This window comes from Pongo abelii, chromosome 13 (assembly GCF_028885655.2).
Source record: "Pongo abelii isolate AG06213 chromosome 13, NHGRI_mPonAbe1-v2.0_pri, whole genome shotgun sequence".
Classification (NCBI taxonomy): Eukaryota; Metazoa; Chordata; class Mammalia; order Primates; family Hominidae; genus Pongo; species Pongo abelii.
The window spans coordinates 56687021-56702199 of NC_071998.2; the positions used below are offsets into that span (position 1 = coordinate 56687021).

General features: G+C 37.2%; 1 protein-coding gene across 10 annotated transcripts in view; it reads right to left on the reverse strand.

Moving 5' to 3' along the window:
- The window catches only part of SMARCA2 (SWI/SNF related, matrix associated, actin dependent regulator of chromatin, subfamily a, member 2), a 177978-nt gene that overhangs the window by 129894 nt on the left and 32905 nt on the right, over window positions 1–15179 (reverse strand). For all 10 annotated transcript variants that reach the window (XM_063713831.1, XM_024251686.3, XM_063713830.1 and 7 more), the window contains 4 exon segments: window positions 8869–8995; window positions 6747–6920; window positions 5125–5298; window positions 2613–2783 (listed from right to left, as the gene is read on the reverse strand). In XM_063713831.1, the coding sequence (XP_063569901.1) occupies window positions 2613–2783; window positions 5125–5298; window positions 6747–6920; window positions 8869–8995 (646 nt within the window).

Below are 15179 nucleotides of genomic sequence, written 5' to 3' on the forward strand. Positions count from 1 at the left end.
TACCAGCTCAGTGCTATTAACTATTAACTCACTGAGTAAAGTAGGTTTTCTCAAAACAAAGGTTTATTGAAGTATTTGTTAATTTAAAAAATATTGATAGGTACAGCATAATACTTAATACTGTGGAAAAGTGCTAAAAAGGATAGCAGAGATTTTTATGCTCATAGACACAGAAGTTTTCCTCCACTACAGAGAAGCTAGAACAAGCAACTCCCAATCATTCACTGTAATGGAGGGAAGAAGAACTACAGATAATCCAAAGTGTCAAATCAGCTTTTTAAAGCATCCCCTTCCTTTGCACTTGAATAAAAGTGCATCTGGAACTGGGTAATTCACTCTGAACTAAGTCTTAAAGCCCCGCAAAAGAGACAGGTACCAGGAAGGGCTAAGGGCCTCAGTTTCTTTTCCTTTTTCTCCCCCCTTCTTTGTCCCACTTCTCCCAGTAAGATACCCTGGAAGGAAACAGAGCCCCTCCGACTTAGTCCTGCTGCGGGCACAAATGCTAGGCACCCAAGAGCACGCAAGGAAGGGTAGATGGCTGACCATAAAGTAAAAATTCTGCACATTGATCATGTGAGATAACCAATGGGAGATACTCAAAGATATCTGTAAGGTAGACAATAGCTGCTTTGACAACTATTACTCGTTTGCCAAGAAATCAGGCCCCACCTCCAACTGGAAACAGTTTCCCTCCACAACATTCATCCCAGCTTGTCATTATATATTTGGGTGCATGTTGGATTAATATCTGTCTAGCCTCTTTTTCTCTCTCTGATTAATATCTGTCTAGCCTCTCTTTTTCTCTCTCTGATTAAACTGTGAGAGAAGGCAGGATGCTTTTCCTCACCATTGTACCCTCCTTCTCCCAGCATTCTAGCACACGACCTAGCTCATAGTAAGTGCTCAGTTAACATATGTTGAGTGAAAGCGTAAGACACAAAGAATAAGTGCTATTACCAAATTGAAGGCAAGGGTTTCAAAGGGGCGTGCCAACTTACAGATCATGCAGAGTAACACCATGAAAAACAATTGTGACAAGTCCCTGTTCTGTACAGATGAACACAAAAATATAGGCATAATCATCAACACTCAATTGTGTATCTTTCTTTGCCTATGATAATGCAACTATCTAACACCACGGCAGAAATCTATTAATTTTAAGCCATAATCTCAAATCTGGGTCATTAGCTTTTAATCACAAAGAAATGTAAAATACAAATTTTAATACTAAAAACACTAACAGTGACAACCTCTGCAGAACACATGGCTGAATTACGAAAAACTAAAACTGCCATTTAATGGGGTCCATTTATAGAATATTCCAGAATTCCATCTCTCTGTCTGCTATCAACATGTCAGTAATTTCTTTTTAATTTTTAAAATTTTTTTATGGAAGTCATTAGACATATAAAATTTACCGTCTTTACCATTCTTAAGTCTACAGTTCAGTGGTAATAACTACATTTATATGATTTATTTCCCCATCATTCTTCCCTCCCCCTTACCTATATGTTCCTCACTAACTCTGAAAACATCTTTTTAAGGTAGGAATTGGAGCTGGAGTTTTGCACAGTCTATAATGCTACATTGACAAGAAAATGAGGTATTCCTCACCAACAAAATGTCTAAACACAAGCCCTGAGTCATCTCTCGTTCATCTTCACAATGAGGTAAGCTATCTTATACTAAAGAAATCAGTGCAAGAAGGTGCCTTCTTAATCATTTATTCCTCCTCCTTAATTATGAAACAGGTATGAGGATTCAGGAGCCATGAAATTAATTATTTTTTGAAAAGCATTTTGTTCAGTTATTCAGTGTACAGAATGAGTGATTAAATGCTACCAATCCTCAACCTTTACAATTCTGACTTCCTGTTGATGTTTGTACCTCACCTAAACAGAATTCATCACGAAAACACAGTATCAACCACTAACTAGATCCTTCGAAGAGGATCATATTCACAGGCCTATCCTCAGCAGGTTACTCTTGAATTGAGATATAATATCTGCAGAGATTCTAAATCTTACCCTTCATTTCTCATGATAATTAGGAGATATTTCACATAGGACTCTTTTTTTATATAATTACCTAAAACCCCAATGTGCACTAAATGTCGCACCTAAAACCCTCACTGCGACACAGGGACAGCAGAACTGAATGAACAACTTTGGCACCGCCATCTGTCCAAGTAACTATCGCTTATATCTTCCTCTGGCTTGTTCCAACCTGTACACTGCATTTTCTTCTTAAATTTCATTCTTAATTGAGTAATCCCCTGCCATACTAGCAATAAACTTAAGCGAACACTTATTTATGTCTGTTTTTCCTTTCCCAATTGACTGTATGTACTTAATTTAAAATCTTCTATTAAACAATGATTTATGAACAACATTGTTTTAGTTTAGTACATCCTATTATTATGCCCTTACCTCCAATAGTTGTCTAGTATACCTAAGCAACACTTCCATGCCATACCCATTTATGCAATTTTCACAATTCAATCATCTAAACCTTCCACCAGTCTAAGAAGTAGTACTTAAAGAACAATCCTCGCCTTAAACTTATCCCTGCCCATACACCCTGGACTCAGCCACCACCACTAGGATACACACCTTCTTCCTCCTCCTTCTCTTCTTCTTCTCTTTGGCTGCTTGGGCTTGCTTGTGCTCCCAAACCAGATTGGTCAGATTGGCTACATACTCATCGGTCTGCTGCAAAAGGTAAGCTAAACGCCTGTCTTTCTTTTGATCGATCAGTTTTCTATAACCCTCCTCATCTTCAGCCTATTAAGGAAAGAAAAGCACAATGAGAGCATAATATAAGCATGCAGACAACTCCACTCTCCACTCTGTCCTCCCCTTGACAGTCTGCACTTTGACTGGTAGGAGTGTAGCAAACTGGATGAGTTGGGCTGTTCAAGCCATTGCACAGAGTCTGAAGTGGGACAAACACACAGAAGTGTGACGCCTACATCCCAGGACACTGGAGTTTACAGCAAAGTCCGGGCACAAAGCCATACTGTACGTGTGGTGTGATTAAGCACTCTGAGCCAGCTCTTTGTTTTCTGTGTTGCTTTAACTGTACAAAAAGATTTTAGAATTTGACAATTCATGATCTAAACTTTATCTTTAACTCTATATTTTAGACATTTTCAAATATAATCAAAAGCAGAGAGAATAGTTTAATTTCTCCTATAACCAACCCCAAACAACAAAAACCAACTTGTGATGACTCCTGTTTCATTGCTACTCTTCCCCTAAACCCAAACTGAATTGTCTTGAAGCAAATTCCAGACATAATATTCTTTCATTCATAAATATTTCAAAAAATACTACTAAAGGCAAGGAATCAAATGGGCTTTTAACAAATAATGTCTTATATTCTAAAAAGTCTTTCTTTTTGGCATTACAAACTTTGTGATTGACAGGGAAGATCAAATTTGGGGTTTTGTTTTTTTTTTTTTCTTTTGGCCACAGATCTGCACTGAGTAATGGGCCCAGGTGACTGAAGACAAGTCACTTAGCACCTGAAGTCTGGTACTGCTGAGCAATAAAACAGATACAGTTAATTCCCACCTCCACCTCCCATTAAGCAACATGATGAGGTTAAACAGAATAAAACTCTGATGTACTCTAAGCCATTTTGAGAGAAATCTCTTTGTGTATCCCAATAAAAGGACACTCCAAATTATTTTTATCATGTAATGCCACGATAAAAGGAACAAGCTGCAAAATCTTTAAGAGGCAACTCCATTGCAAAAACAAAAACAAAAACTTGGGATCTTCTGTCCAGAGGTGTCACTCTAGCATTTGCCTGAGTGACAGCAGCTTCATCACTCAGTCTAGCTGCCGTCTGCCCTGTGGATGAGCAAGAGCCTCAAACGCTATTATAACTCTAATTGCTTTTGGTTATGGTTGAACTCACTTGAAGAAAGAGTGATAAAAAACTTCAGTTTCTCTATTATCTGTATATTCCATCATTTAATTGCAAAAATTAATGATTTGCAAATGCCTAATCATTAGTATCAAACCAATCTGCTACTGAAGTTCTAATATAGTTTCACTTCAGTTGAGTCAGACAAATTTGACTGCTTAGTGATCAGATTACTATAAAAATGGTCTACTCAGAAACCTCTTGGACAGTCCCCTCTCTCCCTGGTATGAAGAGGGAGGCAAGATAGGGTAGTAAGATGTGGTAGTACCTGGACAGAGAGGCTTTTAAAACAGAGTGTTTACTCTCTGGAATCCAAAAAATGAAAAAAAATGTAAACTGTAATACCAGCAAGGAAGACAGTGTCACTTAGAACTTTTCAGGAACATAATTATGGGCTGAGACTAATGACCTTATCTTCATCTATGCAGGCATTATGTCCTAGATAGAATCTGCAGGTCTCCTATAATTATAACATCACACACACACACGCTTTTCTAAAATCCACATTGTGCTCTGAGGTCCAATTCCAAAAATAAATGGTCAATAAAAACAACTACTCAGGCCAATGATATAAACCTATCTCTTCTGTGCTTATATGCCCATTAAAAAATAACAGTGCAAATGTAATGATCCACGAATAGCCTTTGACCATAACAAGGCTATCACAAAAAAGGCAACATTTCAAAATCAACTTAAAAATCACTTATTACACTGTTAGAGAATAATTTCTGCCATTAAAAAAGAAAGATAAGCACCAGAGGCTTCAAAATACAGACCTTCTTAGATTTGAAGACACGACTTAATGTGCTATTCATTCCAAAAAACGTGGTAATTCATCTCAAAGAGGCCATATTTTTAGAAGAACTGCATTTGCCATCCTTCCAGATCTGGTTATCAAACTCATGCAAAATATAGTACCTGCTTTTATGAGAGAAGCTATAATGTGTACCGCAATGCCACCCCAGGACACAGAAATACTATACTCATCAGTCATCCCCCTAGATTTTTGGCATGCATTGTCCAGGAAAGAGAAAAAGTTTTTACTTCATCTCCCTAAGGTTCAAAGAAATTTAGTAAAATTTTTGATAAGCAGTTTTCATTTTTTTCTTCTACTACCACCATATTTAATGGTCTCACTGCAGACAAATGTGGGTTGAGTAGTTTCCTGGGCTCCTGCAGGGAGTTCCTTACCATCAGTCGCCGCATTCTCTCCTTTTCAATCCGCTCTGTCTCCTTCTTCTGCTCTCTTTCAGTGTTGGCATGCCAAGTTGCCACTGCTTTGGAGAGCTTCTGGATCTTTCCGGCCACAGACCGATGATATTCCTTAAAATCTTTTGCATGTTGCAAAATACTGTTCAGGTATTCCTAGAAGATCCAAAAAGGGAAGAAAAGGATACTTAAAATCCATTGCCCAGTGTCCTCTGAGCTATCAATGTTGTCCAAGAAAACTCTCAGTGTGTGTTTAACAGCATAGGAAGACTAGAATCTGTTTGGGAATAGGTGCTCTGGTGTCTCTGCAGTTGAGGTGTGGGCCATGGGGCTGGTGGGAAAGATAGCCTCTTCGGGTTCCTTTTGTTGCAAGCTTTTGCAAGAGAAGCCTCCTCAGCCTTGAGGGTGTGGCCACATGAGAATGGAAAGATCGAAGACTGAAAGAGACCTACAAAATGGCAATGATAAAATGTAAAGCAAACCACTCATTCACTGCAAAATAAACCTGAGGAACATGGGTATTTCCAGCAAAAAGTATGTCATAAAAGTAATGTTTTTCTGCTCTAACTTAACTACCCTAGAGTATGACACAAAATAAGTTTATACAAAGTTAAAATTGCCATGCAGAATTTGTATCCACTTTTTTTAAATATATACTCTATTTACACTAAAATCCAACATTTTTTCAAAAGGAAACTAAGCTAAGCACTAAATTAAGCACAGGAAAACAAATATAATTTACAGGACTATGACAGGAAATCAAATCCTACATCAAAATATTTCCAAACCCCCAGAAAGGAATGTTTTTAATATTTGCCTCTGTGAAACATTCAACTAGGCCCTTCAAAGAGGCCAGGACACTATTATATTTGTTATGAAAATAACTTTTTGCTCTCTACTTTCCTTTTCCAAGTTCCTGCTCCCAGAATTTTGCTGTAGGAAATCCACCTATGCCCACCCATTCAAAAACTTCCCATGGGATTATGAACATGACACCTGTTATGGACTGAATGTTTGTGTCCTCCCAAAATGTATATATTGAAATGCTAACTCCCAATATAATGGTATTAGGAGGTGGGGTCTTTGGGAGGTGATAAGGTCATGAGGGCAGAGCCCTTATGAATGGGATTAGCGCCCTTATGAAGGAAGCCCAGAGAGCTTTCTTGGTCTGCTTCCACCACATAAGAAAACAAGAAGTTAACAGTTTGCAATCCAGAAGAAGACCCTCACCAGAGCCCAGCCATGCTAGTACCCTGATCTCAGGCTTCCAGCCTCCAGAACGGTGAAAAATAAATTTCTGTTGCTCATCAACCACTCAGTTTATGCTTTTTTTTATAGCAGCCCAAACAGACTAAGACAGTACTAAACCTCATTCTGCTGCTAAGCAACTATATGACCTTGGGCAGTCATTTATATGTCCTGGCCTAAGCGTCCTTGTCTATAAAATGATGTGGTTGGATTATGTAAATGTCAAGGAACCGTTCTGTTCTGTGATGTCCCCACCACCCACAAGGGTCCATTTTTCAGTCATTCTGACCCCATTCGATGACTTCATTGGACAGCTCTGTCAAAGTGAGGGTGAGCAAAGCCCAGGGTCTAAGAACCTGGTGTTTCTGACGGCGTTTCCTCTCCTGCTCAATCTTCTGCTGCTTCTCCAGCTTCTCGGTCATGCGAGCTTCTCTCAGAGTCTGGCGCTTGCTCCGTTTGTATGCTTTGGAGTTGAGAGCCGTCTCCAGGGTCGTGTCCCTGCGCATGCAGGCCACCACCTCCTGTCTCAGCTGTCAAGAAGAGAGCAGTTAGAGAGCCTTCCCAAACAGAAGCTAGGTTCCTGAACTCTGGCCTGCTCATGGTTGCATTTAATGGAATAGAGTGGGGCAGGGAATCTCTACAAGCTTCTCAATCACCTTTGGTTTGTATTAAATGAAGGAACTAAAATCATACCAAATGTATGCAATATTTTCAAGAATGGTACAAGATTTTTTTCCCCAAATAATTCAAATCAAAAGCAATTATAGTACTGTAACAGTAAAAGAAAGAAAAGATGTTGTCTTGCCTTTTAAATAACTTCATTTTATCTAATTATTCTAATGATACCAATTAGCTAAATAAGCTTTGTAAATTTTTCGCTTTGTTTTAAATGTCATGTTAACATTCTCTTTGTGTTAAAGATTAATTTTAATGATGCTCCAAAAAAAGAATAAAAGAACTACTTGCACGTATGGTAGCAGCAGGTACTCAAACAACGTTAATTCATAGTCTCATACAATGGATGGGAAATATGAGTTTTGGCTTCCTCCTACTCCAATAATGATATTCTTTCCAAGAGATCTACATTTTATATTATATCATGAACTTATTTTAGATCATAAATGTAATACTTTTATCTGTACTGCATGTTATGTGGTGGTAGGGAGTAGGGACTGGAGAATACACATTAAATAATCATTCCACTGAATCTGAAATATCATTAGTTACAGTTAATTTAATTGGGAAGCTTCATAAATAACAGATTTTTTAAATAATATCAAACAAAAATCAGAAATCAATAAGAGTCCAGCATGGCAATGCTAATTTGAACATAAACATATTCTGGAAAATATACTTGGCTAATATTCATTTAGTAAGATTTTATCCAGCACTTTATTAATTCATCTTATGAGGTCACCAACAAGAAAGAAGTAAACAGAACTCAGAGAATTTTCCCTTTTCTTTTTAAAATTTAAGCTGAAATCTACTCTTACAAACCAAGAGCCAAGTAACACCTACCCACCACTAATGTCCATCTGTGATATTATAGCCAGTAAGGCAAATATACACCCAAATTCCTACCACAATAGCAAGTGGAGTGGCCTGTGATTTCAGTCACATCCTCCAACAAACCAAGTCAACACTTCCAAACTACTTTTACTCATTAATCATTCATTTTGCATGTTCCAGACTTTAACAAAACAAACCCATCTGACTAACAATGAAACGTTCCTTATCCCCTTTGGGTTAGTGAGGCAATCTGTGGATTAGCAAACTTGAACCTTTTCAGTCCACAAGGCAAAACTCACCAAAGTGAAAATTAGCTCTAACTCATTCCACTAGTTTGTTACTAAAAATAGAAATCAGAAAATAGGTCATTATACTGGCTTTTAATAACTACTGTAAACTACAAGAACAGATAATTTACTGATTAGTCAATATATGAGCCTGATGTGATCAAACACTCCAAACTTAGATATTGGTGAATAAATCAGCTATAAGACATTGCTTTATGTATTTCTATAAATGATGAACTACTAATTCAGTAGAGTGGCTATCATATTTGTTAAAATTATTTTCATAGTCATGGCTAGCACTTTACATCTGTGCTTACAAAGAAGCTCCAATCTACTACCTTCTGGTTTTTCCTTGGAGCCACAAAAGCAAACACGAGCTACCCCACTTGTTCCTAAGGTTTTTCATCCACGGTAACAAAATGCCATAACTCTGACTTTGTAAACCATAGTACAGGAGGAAAAACTCTTTCCCATATACAGAAGAGAAAACCAGAATAATAAGCAGTTCATCTTCATTATTTTTAGTTGTAAGCTGTTGGTCTAAAAGATTCACTATTTTACTATGTTTATATCTTTATATCTTTATAACAATATCGAATAGACTAAAGGCAACACAGACAACACTTCAGGAACAATTACATTTATTTCCTACATCTCAGATTCACTGGGGAAAACATATTACCTGACGCTGGAAATTGAGTAACCGAAGTGCTTTTAGTTCCACGGTTGCTTTGGTTCTTAAATCTGGTGGCAAAGAGCCAGGCAGATTTTCCAGTTCTTGTATCCTATGAGCTATGCGGGCCTGAAGTCTAAAGGAAACAATAAAATGGGGAAAAAGGGGCAGGGGAAAAACACATTACAATTTAATCTTAAATGATAAACAATGACATTAGGTTTAAGTTCAGGGCAAAACATATTCCAGATACTGATAGTTGATTTCTGACACCCAACTAGAATTTTTGATGTTAAGCAGAGAAAAGCTACCTTTGCATTAATGCAGACAGGTATATATTACTTAACAATGTGGCTTCCTCCATAACCTCTATCTAACACTAGGGAAAGAAGGTTCACCCTGCATCTAGTGGGGAAGTCAAATGTCCTTGCTCGCTCTTAGCAGAGAGAAAATGAGAGACAGAAACAATTGACTCGCCTTCTAACTCCCAGCCAGACAGAATGCAGAGCTGAGAGGACAGACTTTTTTCTTCCTAACTTCTAGTTCTGTCCTAAGGCAACCAGACCATTTGTCTTCTTTGCCAAGATGCTGATGACGACAGCCATTAAAGTGGAGTGAGCAAGAACAGTTTTAGGTGCTGATGCCACAGAAATCAGCCAACCCTAAACATTCAGAAAGCACTCTGCCAGCCACAACCACTTCCTCTGTGAGCAGAACTTGCTTGAGAAAAGAAAATACAAATGAGGCTGTTTTAAAAAAAATCAGGGCCAGCAGTAAATAGTACTCAAAAACCAAGAGTTTCTAGAAAAGGATGTTGAGGATTCTCATTTTACACACCATCAAAAATATAACTGCATGTACTTCTTCATAATAAAGGCAGAGTAGAAAATAAAAGACCTCTGACTTTAGCCATTCACTTGGGATACTATTACTGTTAGATATATAAACTGCTGGTTTTAGAGTTCACCTGAATCCTATTCTGACAAATAATTATGCGCTATTTAACACTACTTTTAGAACTACAGCCCCTAAATTTGAGGCAAACTGTACCGAACTAGATTTCAACAAAGAAAGAATAATAATAAGTAATAAGTTAAAGGAGGCTAATATTAACAGCACTAAATGCCTTTAATGTACAATTTTATTTAATTATCTCTCTCTCACACACACAGACACACCTCTATAAGGTAAATGTTATAATGGTCCCATTTTACTGATGACGAAAACTGAAGACACCTGGAGATACCACTGAGCTAGAAAAGAAGGGGGCCAAGATTGGAACCTCAATTTGCCTGATACCAAAACCACTGCAATAAAATGATAGATAATTAAAATATACTTTCTGAGAACTTTCCTGGACCTCAACTATAAAAGCTGAAAATTAAGAATTCTGTTAAAAATTATGCACAGCCGTAAAAAACAACCAAATCATGTCCTTTGCAGCAACATGGATGCAGCTGGAGGCCATTATCCTAAGCAAATTAATGCAGGAACAGAAAACCAAATACCGCATGTTCTCACTTTTAAGTGGCAGCTAAACATTGGGTATTCATGGACATAAAGATGGCAACAATACACACTGGAGACTACTAAACGGGGGAGGGAGGGAGGGAGGGCAGCAAGGGTTGAAAAACTTTTAGGTACTATGCTCATTAGCTGAATGATGGGATCAACTGCACCCCAAACCTCAGCATCATGCAATATACCCATGTTAAGAAACCTATTCATGAATCCCCTGAATCTAAAATAAAAGTTGAAACTGTCTTAAAAAATGAATATTACAGTTTTTTTCAAACATGATGATGTTGCCAGAGTACAGAGGTGAGAGGACAGATTTTTTTCTTTCTAACTTCTAGTTCTGTCCTAAGGCAACCAGGCCATTTGTCTTCCTTGCCAAGATGCTGATGATGACAGCCATCATTTTCATTAACATGAAAAAGTGAAACCTCCTGGACCTAAATGCTGTAGAAGATCTAATACTTCATATAGCCCAAATATCAAAATGAGTGATTTTTTTAAAAACCTACAGTTGCTTAGTTTGGAAGGGAAATAAAATGTCGTCATTTTTAAAAATTTAAAAATGGTGGTAAGGAAAACTATTTTTCAGGGACTTCACTAAAAATAATATCTAAGACTGATTCTTGTTTTATTTGCTATACACATGTTATTCGTTCTAATTTATTAAATGATTTGTCATAATGTGTTAATATTATCACTGCTACCATGCTGTTGTTGTTTTTTGTTTGTTTGTTTGTTTGTTTGAGATGGAGTCTCTCTCTGTCCGCCAGGCTGGAGTGCGGTGGCACTATCTCGGCTCACTGCAACCTCCGCCTCCTAGGTTCAATCAATTCTCCTGCCTCAGCCTCCCATGTAGCTGGGGCTATAGGCATATGCCACCACGCCCGGCTAATTTTTGTATTTTTAGTAGAGACGGGGTTTTGCCATGTTGGCCAGGCTGGTCTCAAACTCCTGACCTCAGGTGATCCACAGGCATTGGCCTCCCAAAGTGCTGGGATTACAGGCATGAGCCACCATGCCTGGCCCGTGCTGTTGTTTTAACTATGCATACCAACACAAGCAATAGCATTTTTAAGTGCTATTCAAAAGACTGAAAGTTTTGTATTTCATGCAACAATAATAAACTCATCATTTTACTCTTTTGGCAAAATTGTTCAAATTCTCCCAACTTTCTTCCACATTCCTTGTACTAGTGATACTCATGAGATTATTACTGTGGTTTTTAATTTTCACTATATGAAACAGACATCTACTTCATTTACTCATTTTCTACAACATCTATGTAGCCCCAAATCTCTGGATACAGCAACAGATAATGCATCTTAACAATTAAGATGTAAAGAAAAAAATCCACTATTGATTTTTTTTGAAATATATAATTTAAAGGGAAAAAATAAAACTGAGACAACTTTACTTTTACAGGTTAAGGCCATACCAAAGGAAAATCAAATATTACAGTGGCATGAGATCATGGCCAATGATTTGGTTATTCCACATCCTTGGTTCTAGATTCCTTGCAGATCTTTCTTATTTGAATATTCTAGAACTCAAACTATCCCTTGGTATTCTGATTTACTCTCTTTACCAAAGTGGGTCTGATGCTAAATTAGAGAAATTCCTACTTAATCTTCCAAACAACCATGGAACTAGGACTAAATAAATAATCGTAGGATAACTGGGTTGATAGGGTAGAGATTACATTACACTGAACTGGGAGGTGGGAAGTAGGGAAGTGGAGGGAAAATGAGGAGATGGGGAGTGGGAACCCGGGGTAGATGGGGCACTGTGTGACTAAGGCACTGGAGAGAGAGGGTGGGAGCGAGGGGGATGCACTTCTCCCTGAAATGACTACTTCTCCAAGGAGCCCAGTTATTTGTCAGTGAATCTGATTCCCTGGCACAAAAGAATCCCTTTTATGGAGGGGAGGCAAGAAGTACAAAGTACAAACTCTAGGAGAAGAGGAAAGGTAGACTCCATAGTAAAATTATATGCATTTGATTCAGCACATGGTGGGGAAGAAGCAAAGGTACAGGAGGGGCTTCTTTAACACAGAAGATTATATCTTTGTTGTTGTTGTTGTTAATAGAAATCTTCATTTTAAATAATGCTCCTCTCCAGACAATTTCATCTCCCCATCAATGAGATTCAGCAGGTAGTCCGATAAAGAGATTCAGGATTCTAAACTTCCCCAAACAACAACAAGATGTAATACTGCATAACTGCAGGGGACTCATTTAGTGTCCTCACGAGTACAGAAAATTGATGCAGAATTAGGTCACACAGGTTTTCCATACAGATTGAACAGTAAATCAAGAGGGGTTACTGTTCTGGCAAGAAAAAGAGTTCCATTAAAGGTAACAGATATTTGTTCAGGTCCAGAGGAGAAGTTTATGATTCCTGTAGGAGAGTTATTTGAACAGAAAATGACACTGGTACATTTTGTTCCTTCAAGGAGCTGAGTGACACTTTAAAAAGAGAGTGTGTGTGACTTTTTGTAACTCTGCTGGTAAAGCAGCTATTGGTAATTTTTGAGGAGGAATTTTCAGGATTGCAATGGCGACAAGGGCAGGTCAAAAAAAAAAAATCACAGGTAAGCAGCCTATGTCTGCTTCCTAACACAAAGAGGATATACCGCTCTTTTCATACTAAATTCTGACTTTATTCCGAAGAGGGCTGATATAATTCAGAGATGTTCTTCCCAAATAAACCCCTTCAAGTGTGAAATACATCTTCCAGGCAAACATTTGTGGAATTAGTTTACATGCCAATGTGATGATTCCAGAGGTACTTTTGATCAGACATCTAACTCTAAATAGAAGAAAGCGAAGTTAGGCACAATGAGAAGGCAACAAAAGTGTGCCAAAAAGAAAAAAAAGAAAAAAAAAGCAGTACAGGGAAGCATCTCTCTGACACTTACTATGGAAGTAATAAAGTTCCATTATAAGAGAAAGATGGTCAAAAAGAAAGGATCCAATTTAAGTGGGAAAAATGTTTGAACTAGAGAGCTTGTCAGAGCTGCAGCAAAGTGCTCATAGGCAGACATTTATTTATGCTATGAATGAAAAAGAAGGTCAATTTGTCAACGTTCTGATTTTATGATGAACAAGGAAAAGCAGCCAACCGACTTAAATGTTAAAAAAATTTAAGATTCTGAAAATTTCCTGTCAAATTTCATAGACAAGGCAAATGATATTACAAGACCCAAAGAAATTAACATCTGTTCAAGAATTTCTGACAGATGATTTTTGCTCAAACTAAGTTTATCAAATTGTAAAAGAAGTTTTTTAGACCCTTCTCTAATCTTTGATCAGATGATAAAGATGCACTGGATCCTAACAGTTATCAATGCTAAAGGCTGGTAAGCCATTCTATCACAAAGGGTCAAAAGAAGAAAACAAATAGTTCATTTGTTGTCTTTTGCAAGGGCCTAAGGGACTTAATTTAACCATTTTAAGGGATAAATTTAATCTCTGCAGTTGAACAACTTATCTTCAAATAGGCAGAAGACAGCCATTGCTCTGTAACCAAAGAATACAAAACATGCCCCATAATGCTGTCACTACCAAACTGTGCTTCTTCTCCAGGTGGCCATGGGAAAATTCAGACCAAAGGACCCACGACCTTTCTGGATTCAGGGTTGTCCAGATCAATCATTTCAAAAGCCACATGGCTTTACAAAAGAGTAGGCATTTATAAAGCAATGATAATACTATGAAAAATAGCCATTCTCCACATTTTGTAATGCATGTAATTTAAAAGATACTGACAGCATTTTTTATTGACATAGGAGTGCAGAACAAAAGCTTTTTACACATTGGAATAGGCGAAATAGTACTACTTAATACTGTGCACTTTGGAAGACCATCCACTAAGGTCATCTCCAAAAAAGTTCCTAAAATAAACTTATTACAAGAAAGTCCTGCAATGAAAATTCCAGAAAAAATGATTAAGAACATTTAGGAGTTAGCAAAATAAAAAGTTAAAACACACTTGTGCACACACACATACCAGGCTGAAAAAGGGAAAAAAGTCTAGACATATATAAAAATGTCTAGCTATAGAAAGCATCTCTTTTCTAAGGGTAGTTCACATAGTTTAACAAAGGTACTGGTAATTCAAATGGGAAAAAAATGTTTTAACTAGGGAGCTTGTACAGAGCTTTTTCCTTTCCTAGGGTAGGAAAAAAAATATTAGCTCTTAGGAAGTCAGAATTTTAGAGCATCCACATTGTATTTCTCTATTCTATTACTGACTTTTTCTAATACTTTTAGCTTTTTAAAAATTCAACAGTAACATACAGAATGTACTGCACATTAGTCTACTGCACATGAATAGAGGAATATGCTAGTATTTGACTTTATAACACACAGCAATTATTCACCCAGCAGAATCTGCCTATCAGCACTGAAATATCAATTGACAATGAGTAGCTAGCTCTCTGGGAATACATGAAATGGTGGAAATAGCAATATAAAACCTCTTAACAGATGATTATTAATAGTGATGAGAACAAAGTTACACTCTTCATCCAAAAAAATAAACACATCTAATGGCAAGTTATTCTGATTTCTTTCAGATTACCTCTCAAGGCTGGTAACTTAGTATTTTAGTCTAATAATAAATGAGTGATGTGCTTTTCAATAAAGATTAAGGTAATATTTTAAAAGGGAGCCCAGACACTGTTTACCAACATTCTCTATAATTTTTAAGCTCTAATTTTCCTTAAAATTAAGAAGTATTTGGGAAATAATAATAGGTATTATTTATTGAATGTTTCAGTATCATTTTATCTTCCCAACACT